The sequence below is a fragment of the Coccinella septempunctata genome, chromosome 3 (assembly GCF_907165205.1).
Source record: "Coccinella septempunctata chromosome 3, icCocSept1.1, whole genome shotgun sequence".
In the NCBI taxonomy this organism is placed as follows: Eukaryota; Metazoa; Arthropoda; class Insecta; order Coleoptera; family Coccinellidae; genus Coccinella; species Coccinella septempunctata.
In genome coordinates, this window is record NC_058191.1 from 1573655 (window position 1) to 1591781 (window position 18127).

At 34.0% G+C, this 18127-nt stretch overlaps 1 protein-coding gene across 6 annotated transcripts in view; it reads right to left on the reverse strand.

Annotated features, from left to right (window-relative positions):
• The window catches only part of LOC123309720, a 42894-nt gene that overhangs the window by 13547 nt on the left and 11220 nt on the right, over positions 1–18127 (reverse strand). Inside the window, exons 1-3 of one of the 6 annotated variants that reach the window (XM_044892947.1) lie at positions 12631–12827; positions 7377–7512; positions 2616–2750 (exon numbers count right to left, since the gene is read on the reverse strand). In XM_044892947.1, the coding sequence (XP_044748882.1) occupies positions 2616–2750; positions 7377–7484 (243 nt within the window). In that variant the 5' untranslated portion in view covers positions 7485–7512; positions 12631–12827. Of the gene's footprint in view, positions 1–2615; positions 2751–7376; positions 7513–9546; positions 9725–12521; positions 12547–12630; positions 12828–18127 lie in introns of those variants that run through there. The other 5 variants (XM_044892953.1, XM_044892950.1, XM_044892949.1 and 2 more) reach the window with 5 other exon arrangements.

The window sequence follows — 18127 nt, forward strand, 5'->3', positions numbered from 1 at the left end:
AATTAGCTACTCCATTTAAATCGCTCGAACGATTCTAACCCACTTAACTTCCCAGAAAAACACCGAAATTATTGTGTCGAAAGTTTGACGCGCAATTTTCATATTTTCAACACTTTCACGGTGATGGAATGATGAATGATGATAATCAAACGATTTTTCAACGAAACTTTCAAATCATCACTTCACATCATTCCTTTGGAATAATTAAGAAGAATTTTGCGGTTTCAGAAATGCACAGTATCGATGAATTTATTGTCTTTCGAAATCGAATTCTGCTAGTTCATTAGCAGATATGAGGTGGGTGGATATTCTTTTATATCTGTGACTCATTCAAAACTGTATTTACGTTATTTACCGTCATGCAAATATATTCCTTTCCCTTTCGTGGTTTAAAAAGTTGATCTACTATGAGTCTGAATAAAGCAGCTGTTGCACAAGAAATATATATCATTAGGGAGTAAATGCAAAGAAGTATTATTGGATCATGGAATAGAATGTTCATTTTAATCAATCACCTCTGTTCACCTGTTATGAAGGTTGTTATCACTCAATAAGTCCAACAGATATGTTTGTGACTAAATTGATTACAAGATGTTGATAGGGAATGATATATTTGTTACTGTATCCCGACGATGTCTAAGCTGATGATTATTTATTTCGATCATTGTTTATTATTTACGTTTACAATTGATTCACAGTTTGCTTTTTCTAATTTTCAATGAGATCTTATTCACTACTCATTATATAGATATTATACAGAAATGAGAATAATGCTCATGATTTTGCTATGTTGGTAGACCACCTGGCCTGTCTACGTCTAGAATGGTCTCATATGGTTCCCAAACAAGGTCTATGAGCTAAGTCTAAGAAGCTCAAGAGCCCCAGATAGATCAAATTTCATCCTGCCTACTAAGGCATCGACCTGACCATCGACATGACCAAGTTTGTGAATCTATGACTCGCGTAACTTGAGTGGGCCCTCAAAATTCTACTCATAGTTTGGTGCATTTGTACTGGTGATAGTCACAGTCCAAAACGGCTCTAACAGTAAATAATATGACCCAGGACAGCTATGTCAGTATTCAAAGTTCTTGAGCCAAGCAGATATTTCTCACTGAAGCCAGACTGTCCAAGTATCAAAATGAGCTGCGCCTCTTTGCAGTAAACTTGAATCTGACAGCCCTTGACACTTTTGGTTTCGATGATTTGTCTAGTACAGGGCCTGTTCCGATATTGCTGGTTTTACTGGCCCGCAATCGAATAACAATAGAACTCGAACGACTGGGCCAATAGGCATCGTCTCTGAAATACTGACAGTACTGTTCAGGAATATCGGAACAGACGGACAGTCTACTAGACAGCTAGGGTCGTTAGTAGACTAGCAAGTTTCCTGTAGATGGAAATTCTATTGTCTGACTTTTGCTATAGTGAATAATAATAATTGTGAAACACAATATTCTCCAGATTAAAGGGTCTACTGGTTAATTTTTGAGTTGTAACAACTCTTTATCCCAGAAGAAACTCAGTCAAAGTTAAAATTCAACATCCTGAAATCGTCTTTGAAGAGACAAAATCAAATTCACTGCATCATTTGCGAGCATTTTTCTGAAGTAGCAAGTTATTCCATTCCTTGTGCTAGAACTCCATAGAAGTCTTCTTCGAATTTGTTATTGTAATGTTCAGAAAAATCGGAAAGTTGTTTCTTTTTGTACACTAATTATATTCTTCATGTAATGTCCTAATGGTTCTTGAAATCGCAAAAAATTGACAGCCTTTTCTGCTAATTTATATGGAAATTAATGATGTCTACATATTCACATCTTATTCAGAAGCATCATTCAATGTTAGAAGGGTTTTGAGGAGAGTAAATTGTCGTCTTTTCTACCAAAAACTTTGATTTTAATTGATATTTTCATTCATTCCCAAACTAGTGAAATTAATTGAAATTTCGATTCACTTGGCTGAAGATTTGTTTGGTAATTTGGGGTTCAAGATCGTCTAAAGCAATTTATGTCGACGAATTCTATTGGAGTTAATTGCAAATTATGTCCAAGACGTCTTACAAAAATAGTTAAAGCTATAAATATTCATCATCTGTTTCTTCTCTGAGCCATAACTAAAAAATGCTTTTAATCAGGTAGTTATTAGTCTTGGCATCATTAAAATGATCATGGAATCGAGAAAAAGCTGTAAAATTTCAAATAAAACTTTTTCGTAAACAATCTATAAGTTGTTTTGGCCAATGTTGTTTCGTAATTGAGATTTACATCTCAAAAAAAATTGTCTTTCAACATACGATACTTCAATTCAGAAGCAAACCATGATTGATTGATGAAGGTACATCAAATCTTTATCGCATTTCGATCTGATGTAAAAATGAAAGGATGTGGGAATTCTTCGACTGGTGACTGTACACTCATGCTGACACCAGTTTCGTATTTCGCAATTTTCAGGCTCGAATTTCAGCCCCTCTAGTAGTGGGCGTCTTTGACTCACTTTTTTCGAATCTGGTTTCTACATTTCGTGCACTTTCAACGGTTGAAATGTCATGATCACAATATTTTCGGGAGGACGAAAAATGAAAGGTGTATATGAATTATTTTCGTCATATTTACCTGCGATAACGGAGGACAGAATTGTCTGATTACGCCTACAAAAGCGTTTATTCCTCTCAGTATGCCTGGAAGATCGATATTTTGTAAAATATTCGTCAGGCCTCCTATGGGTGAAGCTGATGGGGATGTTCCTGCCTGTTTTCAAAATAATTAATATATTTTCTTTCGATTTCCTGTACTGGAATGGATCCTTCACTGTGTGTATGACCACCATGAGATGGATATGGACCATGACTGATGAATGATCAATGGATTGTACTACGCTTCGTATATCACGTGTAGTAGTTTTCAGTAATTTTCTGTCAGTAGGTCTCCTTGATTTTCACGTTCTGTGAGATCTGGTCAAGTCCTCGTTTTCACAATGTTTCAGTGGCAGTCGATATCTTAACCCTCACAATCCACACATTCTGGATATCGTGTTTTACGTATAATGACAAAAAATTGTCTGATTCAATTGGGAAAAATTCCCATTATATTACCATATATTAGAGCGAACAAAAAATGAAGAATTTTCGATTTTATGAACTCAATATACAGGGTGTTCCTAAATTGAACGTACAAACGAAAAGGGGAGATTCCTTAAGTGAGTTTAAGAAAAAAAAGTCCCATAAACATGGGGTCGCAAACGTTTCGTTTTCGAGATACAGAGTGTTGAAGTTTGAATTTTTTTCAAGTTTTTTTCTCATAGTATCTACAATTCACAAGATATTCAACTGAAATTTGACATAGATATTACATTTCAGAGTTCTCACCACGTGACATGGCAATTTCGATAGAAGATCTACAGGGTGATATTTTTTCTGGAACACTGCCACCTGTTCTTCTGCAGAACTTTTTTTTGGTGAGCAACTGTTAATTTGAAAAAATGTAAAAAGAAACTTTGTTCTCATACTAAACTTTTCGGTCTCTTGTAGTTTTGTCGTATCTACCAACGATTTCGAGAAAAAAAAATTTTGAACGATTCTCTCGAAATCCTCGTGAAAATCCAAATTACGATGGGAAGGCCACTTTGTAAGCTATCGAAATTGCCATGTCACGTGGTGAGAACTCTAAAATGTAATATCTATGCCAAATTGCAGTTGAATATGTTGTGAAGTGTAGATACTATGAGAAAAAAACTTGAAAAAAATTCAAACTTCAACACTCTGTATCTCGAAAACGAAACGTTTGCGACCCCATGTTTATGGGACTTTTTTTTCTTAAACTCATTTGAGGAATCTCCCCTTTTCGTTTGTACGTTCAATTTAGGAACACCCTGTATATAATATCGAATCTTTCAATTGCGTATTTTTTCCCAATGGAACATTCTTAGTAGAACAATATTTTTCCTCTAGTTTGCTCAAAAATTCGTGTCGTATCAAGAAAAGAGCTACTAATAACGGATTTTAAACGACAAATTCAAACATCACTTCCTTATAGAACATAGATATGTCCCAATGACATTATAACTATGGTGTCGAACGAGTATGGTGTTATCGCGCAATTTCAAAGTATTTTTACAAATGATGTAAGTGATGAAACATTAAATACTTTATTAGAAAGTGAAACTTTCTTCAGGAACCACTCACTCATTAGCTATATTTCTCGAAAGAGAAGTTGAAGATGAGGCTTGTAGGTACTATGGCCAATTTCAGGAGATATTCCATTCCCCATCACGAAAAGTAGACAGACTGAATATTGCCAGATATATTTGAAGATTTGTTCTTGTTAGATTCAGATTTAGATAGTACCAATTTCGAGTAACAAGTAGGTATATCTTTGTTTTCAATGAAGAATTGGAATTATCATTAGGATACGGATTTTACCAAAAAAATCGCCCATTAAATTCAATTAGTTACCAAATTATTCTATAAGCTTAAAATCACTAGGATATAGACAATAAAAACTTGAATGGGACATCAAGGACTAGCACATACAGAAAGGAGGTTTTTCTTTAAATACCATTCCAGGAACAATCACCTAAATGCCAAAATGACAAAGATGACGTTTATTTATGAACGGATTATTGCGTTCAGATGCAAGGTCGTGAAGGAAGAAAGTGAGTGAAAGTTCCCTAACATCAACTATTAGTATAGGTGGAGATGATAGTAAAGGTCATAATTCATCGATGACTTGACCACATCTTATGTCATCAGCATCAGCCTTACCTAATAATTATTTGCATTCGCTCCTTAGAAATAGAAAATCGAAGTTTCGGAGATGAATGATATCAATTTCATCTATTCCACAACGGTAAGCTTCTCATGACATTGAGATGTTGCATGCATTATTTTCGATGAGAGTGAGAGTCTACGGCTGACCTTCAACTTGGAAATTTATGGAAACGGAGAGCTATCCGAAGAAAAATGAATATTCAAGTGGGAAATTCCCAAGAAATGCTAGTTCGTGATAAAACTGGGTTGAATAAACAATAGGGAAATATCTGTGAAACACAAGATTGATTTTATGCAGTATCAAGGGAAAAAACACAATAGGAGAGTTTGCATTAATTGATAATAATCTTTCTTGGATACGGTGCTTGTCTACAGCAGATTGTTGGTCTGCTCACTATCATTTCTGTCAGCTTTATCTCATCCAAGAAAAAAATTTCTTTTCAAATGCTATCTTCAGGGAGCTGTTTTCAAGCGAGGGATGCTCGAAGAAAAAAAAATAATATGAAAGACCCACGATATTTTTGACAAGGAATCACCCCTCAATTTTTTCGCAACTATTCATTTACTCCCAGCAAAGAAGTATGTTCTTTCCAAGCACTTCCCGGTCTATTGAAACTCTTCATGAGCGTACAATTTTTACGAAATTGTTACAGAAATAATTGCGAGCGATAAACCCATTACAAACGACACGCCAGTCTGTGTCCGATCTTCTGAATTGAAATTTCTGCAATGACGGTTATGAAAGTGAATGAAATGTTTGCCTACGTGACAGGTGACTGACGACATAGTTTGAAAGGTCACGTGGCACTCGGCATGTCGCCGTTCTAAATGAACGTTACAGATTTCGCTCGTAGATAAAATGTCGATTTTTTCATCAGATCTGACTTCCTAGAATCTTTCAAGGTGATGGGAAAAATCATCGATGGTAACGTTCAAGTAATGGCTCGTTAGCCAAGGTACACTTGTTCTAAGTGGATTTCGATGCATTCCATTATGAGATATTTTGAGGGGATTTATTCGGAAATGAAAGGCAAGTTGGTAGCTATTGAAAATGAATTTAAAAAAGAAAATGTATAATAGAACCTAACTCTTCGCTAAAAAATAAGTTTTCTCCTTTGAAAGAACAATGATCAGTAGGGATTATACAAAAACATTATTCTTATCATCAGTAAACTACTTGGAATTTTCAGAAAATTGAAAGAAAAATTCTTATATTGTTTTGATTAAATATTTGATGAAGTTAACAAAATTGAAAAAATAATTGGAGAAAAAATATAAACAGTAAAGCCTATTCACAATTTGTTGAACTCTGCCCATAAGGGCGTAGCGTATATTCGATAGAACAATGTTGAGACGATTCTGATAGGTTCGAAGGAGAAATATGAAAATTTTTTGCTGAATAATAATTTTGTGAGGAATTCGAAATTTCCATCTTACCTCTCAAAACCTATTGTTCAGTTTCAGTTATTTTATGTGCGGTTACACAAGGAAAACATGTTAATAAAGGTATGAAGATGATTTTCTGTGTAAAATGAGATTCTCATCCGTGTTTTCACCAGAAAATATATAGGTAGTACTATATATTACAACCAAAACACTATATTGTTACAACTTTTGAAGGGTTTCCCAAAAGTGAAGATATATTTTTCAAACACCATGAATAATGAGAAAAATTTAGCTTTTGGTTATTTGAATGATCTTTTGATTAGCAGAATGAATAAATTTTGCAAAAAAATAATGTTTTGCTCTAATTCACAAAATAGCTATAATAGCTTTTCAGAATAGGTACTTAAGAAATTCCAAGAAAGAAAGATACCAGATGTTATTCAAATAGCATATTTGGACAAAAAAACTGTGTTCACGTCCTTATGAAATCGTGTGGACTCAAGAACTGAAGATACTCGACCATCATATGTTTTATGTTTGATAAATGAGCACTACAAAAATCGATATTGAAAAGTCATCTATGCCTTTGAAAAAACAACAAATTTTCGGTTTTAGTGTGAAATCTTAATCTGCAACAGATCCATAGAGAGATTTTGAATTCAAAAGAAGGTACTGTTTGGTCTAAGTAGAAAACAAGTGCCTAATGCCAGTGGATGGTGAGTGTGGCCCTTCAAATTGACTTGATTTGCACAACAATTTTGTCACATATCACTCAGTCATTTTTGTATTAATAGAAGAAAAGTAAAGAGATGAAATTGCGAATTGGCATACTAGAATTCATGATCTAGAACCATTCGATTACTTTGGATGTTTGAAGACTTTGGTATGTTCCAACCTTGAACTAAAGAAACTATCACCTCCAGTTTATGGATAATATTTACAAATATTGAATTCATCGAGTGCCATCGAGCAAACTAAAATGATATGTCTGTGTTAGTTGATTGAAATCAAATTCTTATAAATTTTTCGTAGAAATCTGAAAGTATCTCTTATATTCTGTTTATGTATTTTGAGAACATATCGTCATTATTAGGAAACCATGTTGATTCTTCCTCCTCAACCAATCTGAAGCGAACAGGTGTGGTGCGTAATAGATGGTTAGATGGTTTTATCTACCTAATGCAATGAGATCTGGTGCTCTGAAATCTGAAATTAAACTGACCTGGACACTAGCTGATGCTGATATAGATCCACCAAATTGTGGTGCTGGTGCTGCAGAAATGACGACCAACAACAAGCTAAAACACGCGAAACTTGCCACACACTTCATTTTGTTCTGACTAGACTAGGTTACCGACCTGAAACAGAAAATAAAAAGTTAGTTTTATATTATAATTCAACACACACAACACTTGAACATAAATGTAATGGATCAACTGTTCCATCCCGTTGAAAAGTACCAGATGAATGAGTGTTTATGATCTGGACTACCTCAAAAGCTGCTAGGTTGATTTTTGTAAACCTAACCACGATTGGATCCTTTGAAAAGTGAAAAATTGTGAAAATTAGATCTTATTGCTTTTTTCTGATAATCTGTTTTCTTCTTCTACCTGACCTGACGTTTGTGATGTGATAAATCTCGTTTAGTATCTGTCTCAGAAAATATGAGTACCCAGCAATAAGTAATTTTCGAAACTCCATATACTTTCATATTTTCGGAAGTTAAAAAAGCTACTGATTCAGTTGAATAATTGAATAATCTACTAATCTTACTGTTTGGTGAAAGACATTTTTTGAATCACTTGAAAAAAGATGCTTTAGGAATATTATGGACATCACGATATGTTATTTATTGAGTTAAGTCAGCCTATGATTGTGTGGTTTTTTTTATATTTTGCTCCCCTCAATGTAAAACTAAGTCACAGGATATTCTTGAGCGTAAGGATAAACAGAAAGTCATAGTCAAGATAAATCTCATCATGATCAATAATAATAATTCATTTAGAGAATATGTAGGCTATCCCATCTACGATCTACACTTTATAATCTTAGCAGAACATTCGCATGTTGAAACCAGTAGGTACTTCAAACGTGGTAGCAGTATTCCATCGATATTTCATGTAGAAAAAACATCAGATGGCTCTGTCACTTGTTGAAACTTCTGTGGATTATAATATTCCAAAATTCCTGTCACACTTGTGGCTCTTACTGTTGATAAAACAGGAGAGAAAATTTAATGCATTATACAAATGCAAGCGGGAGGAAAAAATAAGATTTTTTTGTCCTCCCTGAATCTTTCAAGGGTTGAAACATATTTCCGCAAGCAAGGGAAAAATGGTTGAAATTATTCGCTGAAACTTCGCATGAATGATTCATGAACTTTTTCATCAACAAGTCGAAATTCTTTCCGTAAACAACAACATCCTGGGGCTTTAAGAGTCTTGTGGAGCCATTCCACGGTGTGTAGGGTGATACGCCAATTTTGGAGAAGTTTGTCTGTAATTTTTTTTCAGTGATGTTCTTTCAATCGAAGAAATAATTTCGAACTGGAAATATTCTTTGGAAATAGAAACTTTCGCTGATTTCACTTCATACGTTCTGCAAACGAAACTACTCTTTCTCGGAGTGCCATCATAAATATTTCCCATATTCTATCCAAATGTATCTTGAAGGCACTAGTTCAAGCTCTACGCATATTCAGGATGTCAAAAGTCCTTTAAGCTAACGTGAATTTTTCATGAGACACAGGTATTTCTATCCATATATCTTTCCCTTTCGATTTGGAGGCTTCATGTTCAAGAAAGCGATGTACTGAATGAGGTGAGATAAAATAATTGAACCTGTGGGTCAAACTGTTCGAATTATGTCAGCCTTTGCAAAAACGATTACAAACATGAGTGTTTATCTAATGAAACTCAAACGAATATTCTCTATTCTCCGGATATGTCCACATCAGGATGGCTGTAATTATGAAATCCTCACAGCTCAATGCTAAATAACATATTAAATAATCAAGCAATATCGGAATTAACACGAAAAGCGTTTTTCATAGACCCACGATAAGATTTCAGGGTTGAACGTTTTCACATTATGACGATTATATAAAAGGAACAAGGCATTTTCTTTCAGAAATAACATGGATTTTTTCGCAATGAGCATTTAATGCAAATAGCTTAATATGTATATAATTGATGCAATTTACTAATACGCCATAGTTTTATCACTTATGAAGAAAAATTATTTAAATTATCATCGAGATTCACTCGACCATATACAATTGAGTGAAATAATTCATTGAAGCATTCGGATCATATTCAGTGTTGTGATTAATTGAAAATTACTCGAATATTTTCGTCCAAATTACAATCAAACAAGGCAGGAAAAAGAACAACCTTACTTGAAAAACAATCCTGATAAACATACACTTATCCCTCAATGTTCTCCAAAGCACATATTCCCAAAAAGTGACAGAAGTGGAAAACACAGCCAGGTCGAGAAATAGTTCCCTTATACTGCCAAACTGGGGAACACCTTACTCTCAAGAAGCGTTCACTTGAACTGACAAAACGAAAATTCCACACCTTCCAAAAGTAACTATTCTTAATGGCATGTAATGTGGAGGAACCGACCTTGTAGTTCAATAGCAATTTTTTCCCCGAGAATTTGATATTTAAATGAGCAGCGTTTTTTCAGATAATCTTGATAATGAGGAAGCAAGAAATGATGTTGAATTAAGACATCTAGATTGAGAGGACTGAATTTTTAGGAAATTCGAAAAATGAAGCAAGATTTTCGGAGAGAAAAAAGACTTCTTCAATAAATATTACCAATGTGTATCGAAGAAGTGGAAATATTTCTGAATTTTTTTGTGAATATTTCTTGACTGTGGAAAAGGGCAACTTTTCTTCATCTACCAAATTTTTGATAACGCAGTTGAAAATGCGATAGATCAAAAGCGAGCATGAAAGATTCGAGAGATATAGAAAAATTATAAAAAGAGATAAACAGCAGAAAATGTGACTAAAATTTCGAAAGGTGCAAATTTCAACCTACGATGAATGAAATCTCGAGGTTGAATTAATTTAAAAAGCCTGTCGGCATATCCAATCAACAACACACGCCGACACAAAAAAACCCATTAAATTTTTATGAATTAAATATCAAGGTACCCAAACATTTCCCTTACAATTGACGAATCAAAGATTATCTTTCGTTTCGTCCAAATTTCATATTGCGCAAAGAACTCAACCTAGACCCAGATCTACCACAAATATCAATCAGACTTAATTGGAAGGAGATCTTGTTTGATTAGAGATTAATTTCTGAAGATTATATCCGTTTAGCCGGAAACCATAATCCTTCAAATAATTATAATTCCTATGGTTTGATCGCCCAAATCCCAAGTTCTTTCAGAAGGAAATTCGCGAATTGTCAATGACAGTTTTTATCCGCTCCTGAGCTGAATTTAACCCACAGAATCTATCCTACATATTATGAGTAGAATCGCGAATGTTCTGATTTCTATTGCTACACAACAACTGAAGTTCTACTACTGGTGTATTAGCAATAGGACTACATATTCTGGATGAACTACGAAATTCTTCGTGTTGAATTTTGGCTCGCATAAGGTCGCAACTGTTAATTCTACATTGATCCCAAGCTGGCTTTGTTTCAATCCAGGATGCGACCATTCCTAATCTATTGTTTCTTCTCGGGAAAGACCTCAAGGGAATCTGACAGGTTGTCGGATGAAGATTAATGCGATCTGCCATCGGGAATTACACTTTCTCGTGGACAATCGGACGTTCATTTGAGGCTTTGGATATATCTCGATGCAAAGAGTCCCTTCGGAAGATCATAAAATGTTTTAGGTTTAAAGATAAATCGGCAGTTTTGAGGTACGATGCTTGTACGCCAACGTATGCTATAGAATCTCCTTTGAAACGTGCGTATAACAGCAGGACCGTGAACATGCTAATGATTATTACTCGGTGTTTGTATTAGTCTCAATTGATGCAGTTTCACGGAAGGTTCAGAATCCATGGATGAAATCAAAGCGTAAGGGATTGTGCTGCAGTTTACAATAGGAACAAATAGCTTGTGTTTATGAACATTGCATACAAACGATTCGATATGGATATCAACACAGTGAAATTCACATGAAATTTGCGAATAGTTCAGTAAAGCCATATGATGTTCAATCATTTCAGAATCATAACACGTGTCGTGAAATTTCCGACATGACTAAAAAACTATGATGTTTAGGTAAGCAGTAAGTCTGTTTTCGAAAACAGAAACTGTATCAGAAGAGATAAAATGAGGTTTGATAGAAGAATGCGTAATTAAAGCAAGTCTGAGTGTATTGTTGATGAATTTCTACATGAGTGTTTTGAGGTTGATGCATGAATAGTGAGGAAATCATCTAAGCATTTCGAATTTTTACAATAGCTTATTTGGTTGTATCTACAGGGTGTTTCAGGAGCCTTTGGTGATAGCATGAGGTGAATGAGGTTCATCTAGGCCTCTAAGAAGAGTCGATTCTTTTGTACCCAAAGACCATTAGATTCGGAGATAATTTATGAGCAACCTAATTTCATTCCTCTTCTGTAACAATTACGCCTTGCGAAATTGAATTTGATTGCAGAAAACGTCCTTTTTTCAATTATGAAAACAAAATTTTTCCAACTGATCCAGATAATTATATTTTGATATTTGAAAGATGAATCTCAATGTTCTGTGGACTGTCCTGATTATCTTGAAATTGCTCTTCCATCTTGAAGGGTTATTGGAAGTCAACAAGCCCACAAAATTCATTAAAATCGGACTACCTACTCCCACTTTGTACAGATCGAAAATTATGGTCAAAACCCAAAAAACTGTATCTCCGAAACCAATGGCTTAAAGTACAAAAGGAAAAACTATTCTGAAAGGCCTAGATCAGCTGAATTCACCACTAGCCTCTGACCAACCACTCGTGAAACACTTTGTTTATCCATTCCAAATGACCTGCTGAACTTATGGCTTACATTATTTCTCACAGAATGCTGAACATAAATAGTGTTTCTTTTTAGTTCTCCATGTAATAAGAAATAAATGCTTAGACTCAACGATAAGAAGCGTATTTATCTGGAATTTCAAAACGTTTTCTACAGTAACATAGTAAAATACTCATTCGATATCATGAATGTTCTGAATTGAGCACAATTCGAATGATATCTATAAGAATTTGCTATACAGCTGACTAGCACATGTTGTTAGTAAACCTTTCCAATTGAGACAAGCTGAAGATAAAACTGAATTCATCAAACAAATTTAAAACCAATTCCAAAATCCATCAGCCAAACACTGAATTCAGGCCGACAATTACCAACAATGGTACACAAGGAACTTTACACGAATATCTTCTATACCAAAAACCACGGCGATGGTGAAACGAATGTATGGAGTAATTGCTTTGAGAATAAATGGGCTGAAACCTTTGATCTTTGAATAATTGCACAATGCACTTCTCGACGCTAAAACTCGAATCTTGTAACACCACTTTTTATTACTTATTGCCGCATGTATCTAGATGCACTGATTAAACTAGATTTCATCTAACCATCCTGTACCATTTGAAAGAACACTAGGATGTTCACTAGGGAGAAACTTGGAGAATAATAACTCAAAATGCTGTTGTTCTTTTAACTAGTAGGCTCCGAAAGATGATTACATGGGTCGGTGGGGATGATGTTTTCATTGAACGTTGATCGTTGAAGGCCTAGACCTATTAAGAGCATTTCAAGCCAATATATCGTGTTAGTGAGAAATTTAATATTTTGCGATTGCATCTGAAACGATGTAAAATTTGGCAATTATCTAATTAGAATATTATGATTTTTCGACAATCATGTCGTTTTTATAATGGGATGGTGCAACGACTCGAATTCGGATTATTTAAAGATTTATAGTATTGGGAAATAAATGAGACACTTATAATTTAGAATATATTATGAAGAGTGACTTTGATCTAAAAAACAGATCATTAGATTCGACTTTGAAACACAGAAGGAATCGCTGAAGTAGTAGAAGTAGAATGAATATTTCATTCTGCATCAAAACGCGTGTTCAAAATCCCCAAAAATCATATAAAGAGTGTGGTTTTTCTCCGTTTTTTTCCAGAAATAGTGATTATTACCGATACAAGAACTATGGCCTTTTCTCCAAACTTCTCTTCAGGGTTTTTGAAGTTGAGAAAGTATAAGTTACCAGAGATGAAGCGATGTGGCCAAAAATTCTTTTGACGCCATTCTGATAAACACCAGAATTCGGCGGTAGAAAATATAAATGATAGATCTTTCGTTTCCTATACAGAAATAAGATGATTCTAAAAAGGATGGATTAAATTCACAGCATGTAGAATAAGAAGTAAATGAAGAAACACCTTTAGAGCCTTTCTCTAACTTCTCCTCAAAAAAAACATACAGCCTCTTTAAGATCTTCATCTCCTAAACGTTCCATAATGTTCATTTGAAAATTTTTTCATCCTCTAACTTTTCGATACTTGAAATTTAAATGCTCCCATCTGGAAGACAAAAATAAAAGTACTATCATATTGAGCCTAGAAAAATGATCATGTTCTATACATATCAAAACAAGTCTCGCTTGAAACAAAACTGAGACGTATCTGAATTATTTTCAAATAAATTTGGCGACTATTTGGGAGGGTTGTCAGTACTTAGGTACTGTTTTCTAACTACTACCCCCACATATCTGAAGATACTCTTTCTAGACATGTTGAGTAGAATAGGGAGAATTAGAAATATAAGTTTACTACAGCGAAAAACTGAGGTGGTAAAAGATACCTTGACAAATCATTGTGCGAATGAAACATTTTATCGATGAATTATTTCAGACAATATGAATATTTCGAAATATAAATTATATGCAATGATTGAATTATCTATACCTACTTATAAACTGCTCATTAATCATTTTATAAATTATTCAAAATATGTAATTGGTTGTTGAAGTGAATTAAATGATGATGGAAAATTTGTATTAGAATATTTTGGGACATTTCCATTATATGGAAATATTAAATCCATACCTACGATGGAAATGGCCCAATCATTGCCTCTATCATGATAAGACCAAAATAGCCCAAGAAATCCTACTATGCAGTTGCATAGGTTAGGTTTGGTTGTACTTAGTTGTCTCGAAGGAAAATTTCATTCAATTCGTTGGGTTGAGATAAAACTTCAAATTTTGTCAAGTATTATTGATTTCGGAACTATTATTTATCAATCCTCTTGAAGTATGTCCTTATACTGAATAAGTAGTTATTAAAGGTTCATATGGAAAAGAATTTTTATTTTGGAATAATAGGAGATTATTGATGAAAATCCATAATTAAACTTAAATTAGATTATACGGTTTTCACAAAATGAATTTTGAAACCACGACACTTGTTTCGCTATCACAATAGCATCTTCAGGTCGGTGGAGGAAATCTTAATATTTGAACTCAATTTAATTAGTATGAACCATCTAGATCTATTCAAATTTCATCAGATCGATTCGACTTTTCATTAGTAAAATCGAGATGAACAAATGCAAACATTTAAAAATCGCCTGTTGGCTCATCATTGTGTTTCAAAACTGATCGAAAATCTTCTCTTGATGCTGATCATCATTATATTAATTTGAACATTGAGATATCATGAATATTCTTATGTATTGCATTCTAATTTCACGCAAGAATTTATAATCATGAAAGTGAATTGATCATGGTAGATGGAATGAAATATGCCAATGAATGTTGAGCCTGAATAGAAGCAACCTGGGCCAAAACTAGGTTGACACTAATCATAACAAAAATATCACAAGGTAAGAAGCAGAAGCTGAACATTTCGGATTCGTTTAAAAGCTAAGGGTATGCTTATTTCAAATAAGATTCATTTGTTCCCATCAAGGACCAAATCATCCCTAGTTACGGGTTACCATTTGAAAAAGTCCAACGAGCTCTTGTAGAGAGCATCAGAAATTCCTGAATTAGATATGAAATTCTTTTCTACAAATTAGTGAATACCGCAGAAATGAATTTTGTGAGTCACTTTTTATTGAGCCCTCTATAAATTTCAATTATTATCTACGGTTGAAATGATTCATCAAGTAGTCTGGTCTACAACGAAATCGCGTATTGTATATACATTCTATGATTGATGATGAATAATGATGTTGTGATTACAGTATTGCATAAAATCAATTAAATAATTTTACTATTAGATGTGTTTTCGTTGTTAACTCCAATCAAGTACAATTAGAAATTGCAGATTATCCAAATCAGTAAATGACTTCAACTTGTGAATGAAATTTTACCATTCATTTCAGGGTGAGTCTTTGACATAAACATTACAATTTATCATTATCTCTCCTTAACCAAATGAAACGTCCTCGTCTGCTGAATGAAGTAATAAGTTATCGGTTTTCTTGAGGATTACCACATTAATAAATCACTTGTGATTTAAAGGCCTCAATTCACTAGTCTATCGAACTTTTAGTTTTCTATGATTATTATGGAAAGGATCTTTGAACAGTGGTGAACAAAGTGTAGTATTCTACTCGCATTCTATAGATACTTTCAATTGGGATGATTTACCAAAAATTGCCCCGTTTAGCCATCATAATATACTATATTGTTCCAGTCGATTCTACATAGAAAAACGATGAGGGATTGTCAATAAACTTTATACCTCAAATGGAAACTTTCAGAGATATATATCAGAGAATAATTTGAAACAAGGAAAGAGGGTCATTTTAAACAGTGTGATTGTGCAGTGACTTCCGGAGACCGTGCAAAAAAACCAAAATTCGATATTATATATACAAATTATTTGTTCGGATTATTAAAAACCCAGCATCAATTCATGAAATGTGAAAATTATTTCTCGAAACATCGAATTTCAGTTTTTTTCAATGGTTTCCGGAAGTCACAGGTAGAGGGTTTATTTAGGTAACCCTCCCATATTTTCTACGTAGAATCGATTGAAATAATGGAAAATATAGGTTGGAATTTAAAAATCTTGGGTTAAGATGGATTCGATTTGTCCGAATTGATGGTCTACACCCTGTAAATTTTAAGTCCAAACAGCAAACAGTATTACAGTACCACTAAATAGAAAATTCGAAAATGGTAAAGTTTTTTTGGAAATGTCCTCTTCGGCAGAAATATCCTGAAAAGTGTCCTCCTGTTTTCAATCTTCTTTTTAAGAATCCCAATAACTTATGAACCATTGAGTTTTCACCCAAGGTATTTCATACTGCTGAAATTGCCATCACATCAACTATCTGACGATCCAAAAATATACTGGGTGCTATTGCATTTGGCAAAAGAAAGTAGTAGGTTGCATTTTGTAGTATTCACATAGTTGCAAGTAGAGGTCTAAAAATGGAGCATTTCAAGTATCTTTTCTGCAGCTACACTTTTTCCACATCTTTTCTTACTGTTGCAGGAAGTCATCTGAAGGGCCATGTTCTGTAAGACTCTATCCCCATTCAAGTCAGCTTGGCGATGAGTACGAAGTGAGTGATAGCGAGCAGCATCTTGAGTTGGAGGGAGTCTGGCAAGGTTGAAATTGTTTTTTTTTTCAGCAGCTGATAGCGCAGGTCATTGAGGGTTTGTGCCATAATAATTTGATCTCCTGCTTTGTTTACTTCTTTTTTCATTGCATTAGGCTTGGTTCCAACCGCTGATTTCTCCTTTAGGTGGGAATTCTTTCTAATAGTTGAGGGAAAATTGCTTTTGCTTTTACCAAAAAAGGAGGACGTGGAATCATATCCACTGAATGAAGGGAATCAGATGGTGGTCGTAAGACATTGAGATATTTGAAAAGAAGATATCAGATGTTTTACATATTCCACATCTTCGAAGAATTTTTGCAGTTTTATCAAGGTCTTATTATCAAATTTTATCTATATTTAGGGAACTGTTCAGCCTACTATTAAATTGTATGTTCTTTGGAAATAAATAGAGAAGTATCTATCTCAAAAGCACTCTTTCATGGACCTAAAGTTATATATTTAGAATATTCCAAGTACTTCAAAAATGAATAGAATTGTCTTTTTTGAGAAAGTACCTACTCCTTCAAGGCCAAAAATGGCGAAAAAAGTTCTAATTTTTAGTCGTTTAAACGTTATTTGAAATCCGAAAAAATATAAAAGAACCGCGTAATGTGAACCCATCTTTGATGACAACGTTACTGGACTAAAACCCTTAATAATTTCATCGTCTGACAAGCACTTCGTATTAAATGAAGATTTAACTCATGTTTTCAGATGGGTACAAAATACAGGATGTTTTCAAAGGTCAGGCTTGTTTTTTGACAGAAGGTAGAACTCATCAAAATGAGTCGTTTCACCAAAAATTGTTTATATAAAATATCCAAGATGGCTGAGATACAACCATTAGAAGTTCGATGAAATTTCATTGAATTTCAAGTACGGGACTGTGGAAGATGACTCCGGCATTGCAAAAACGAAACAAAACATAAACATACGGCTGGACAATGAATAGTTCAGTACAAAGTTCATCGGATTAAAGGCATTAGGTCACTTGGAAGAAAAATAATTGTTGTATCGTGTAATTTAGGGTGAAACAAAAATGTAGAAAATCGAGGCAGTTTCTTGAAAGTGCTTATGTTAATTATGTTGAAAAAGTGCTATGATCTTTCCCCATTTCATCCCATTTTTACGACGATTGTTGGAATGTTCGAACAAGAAGATTGTGATGCCCATTGTGAAAAAATTCGTGAATAATTTAGACGAATTTTATTGCTGAGATTTTGAATAAGTATTATTCTATTTTTCACACTTTTTACACACAAATAATGAGAAAAATTCGGCAATCCTAAGTTTCCATTTTCATTACAATGGAAATATCGAACGTGCCAATATCCTAAACGAAACCACATAGTCGAATCGATCAGTTTTTTTC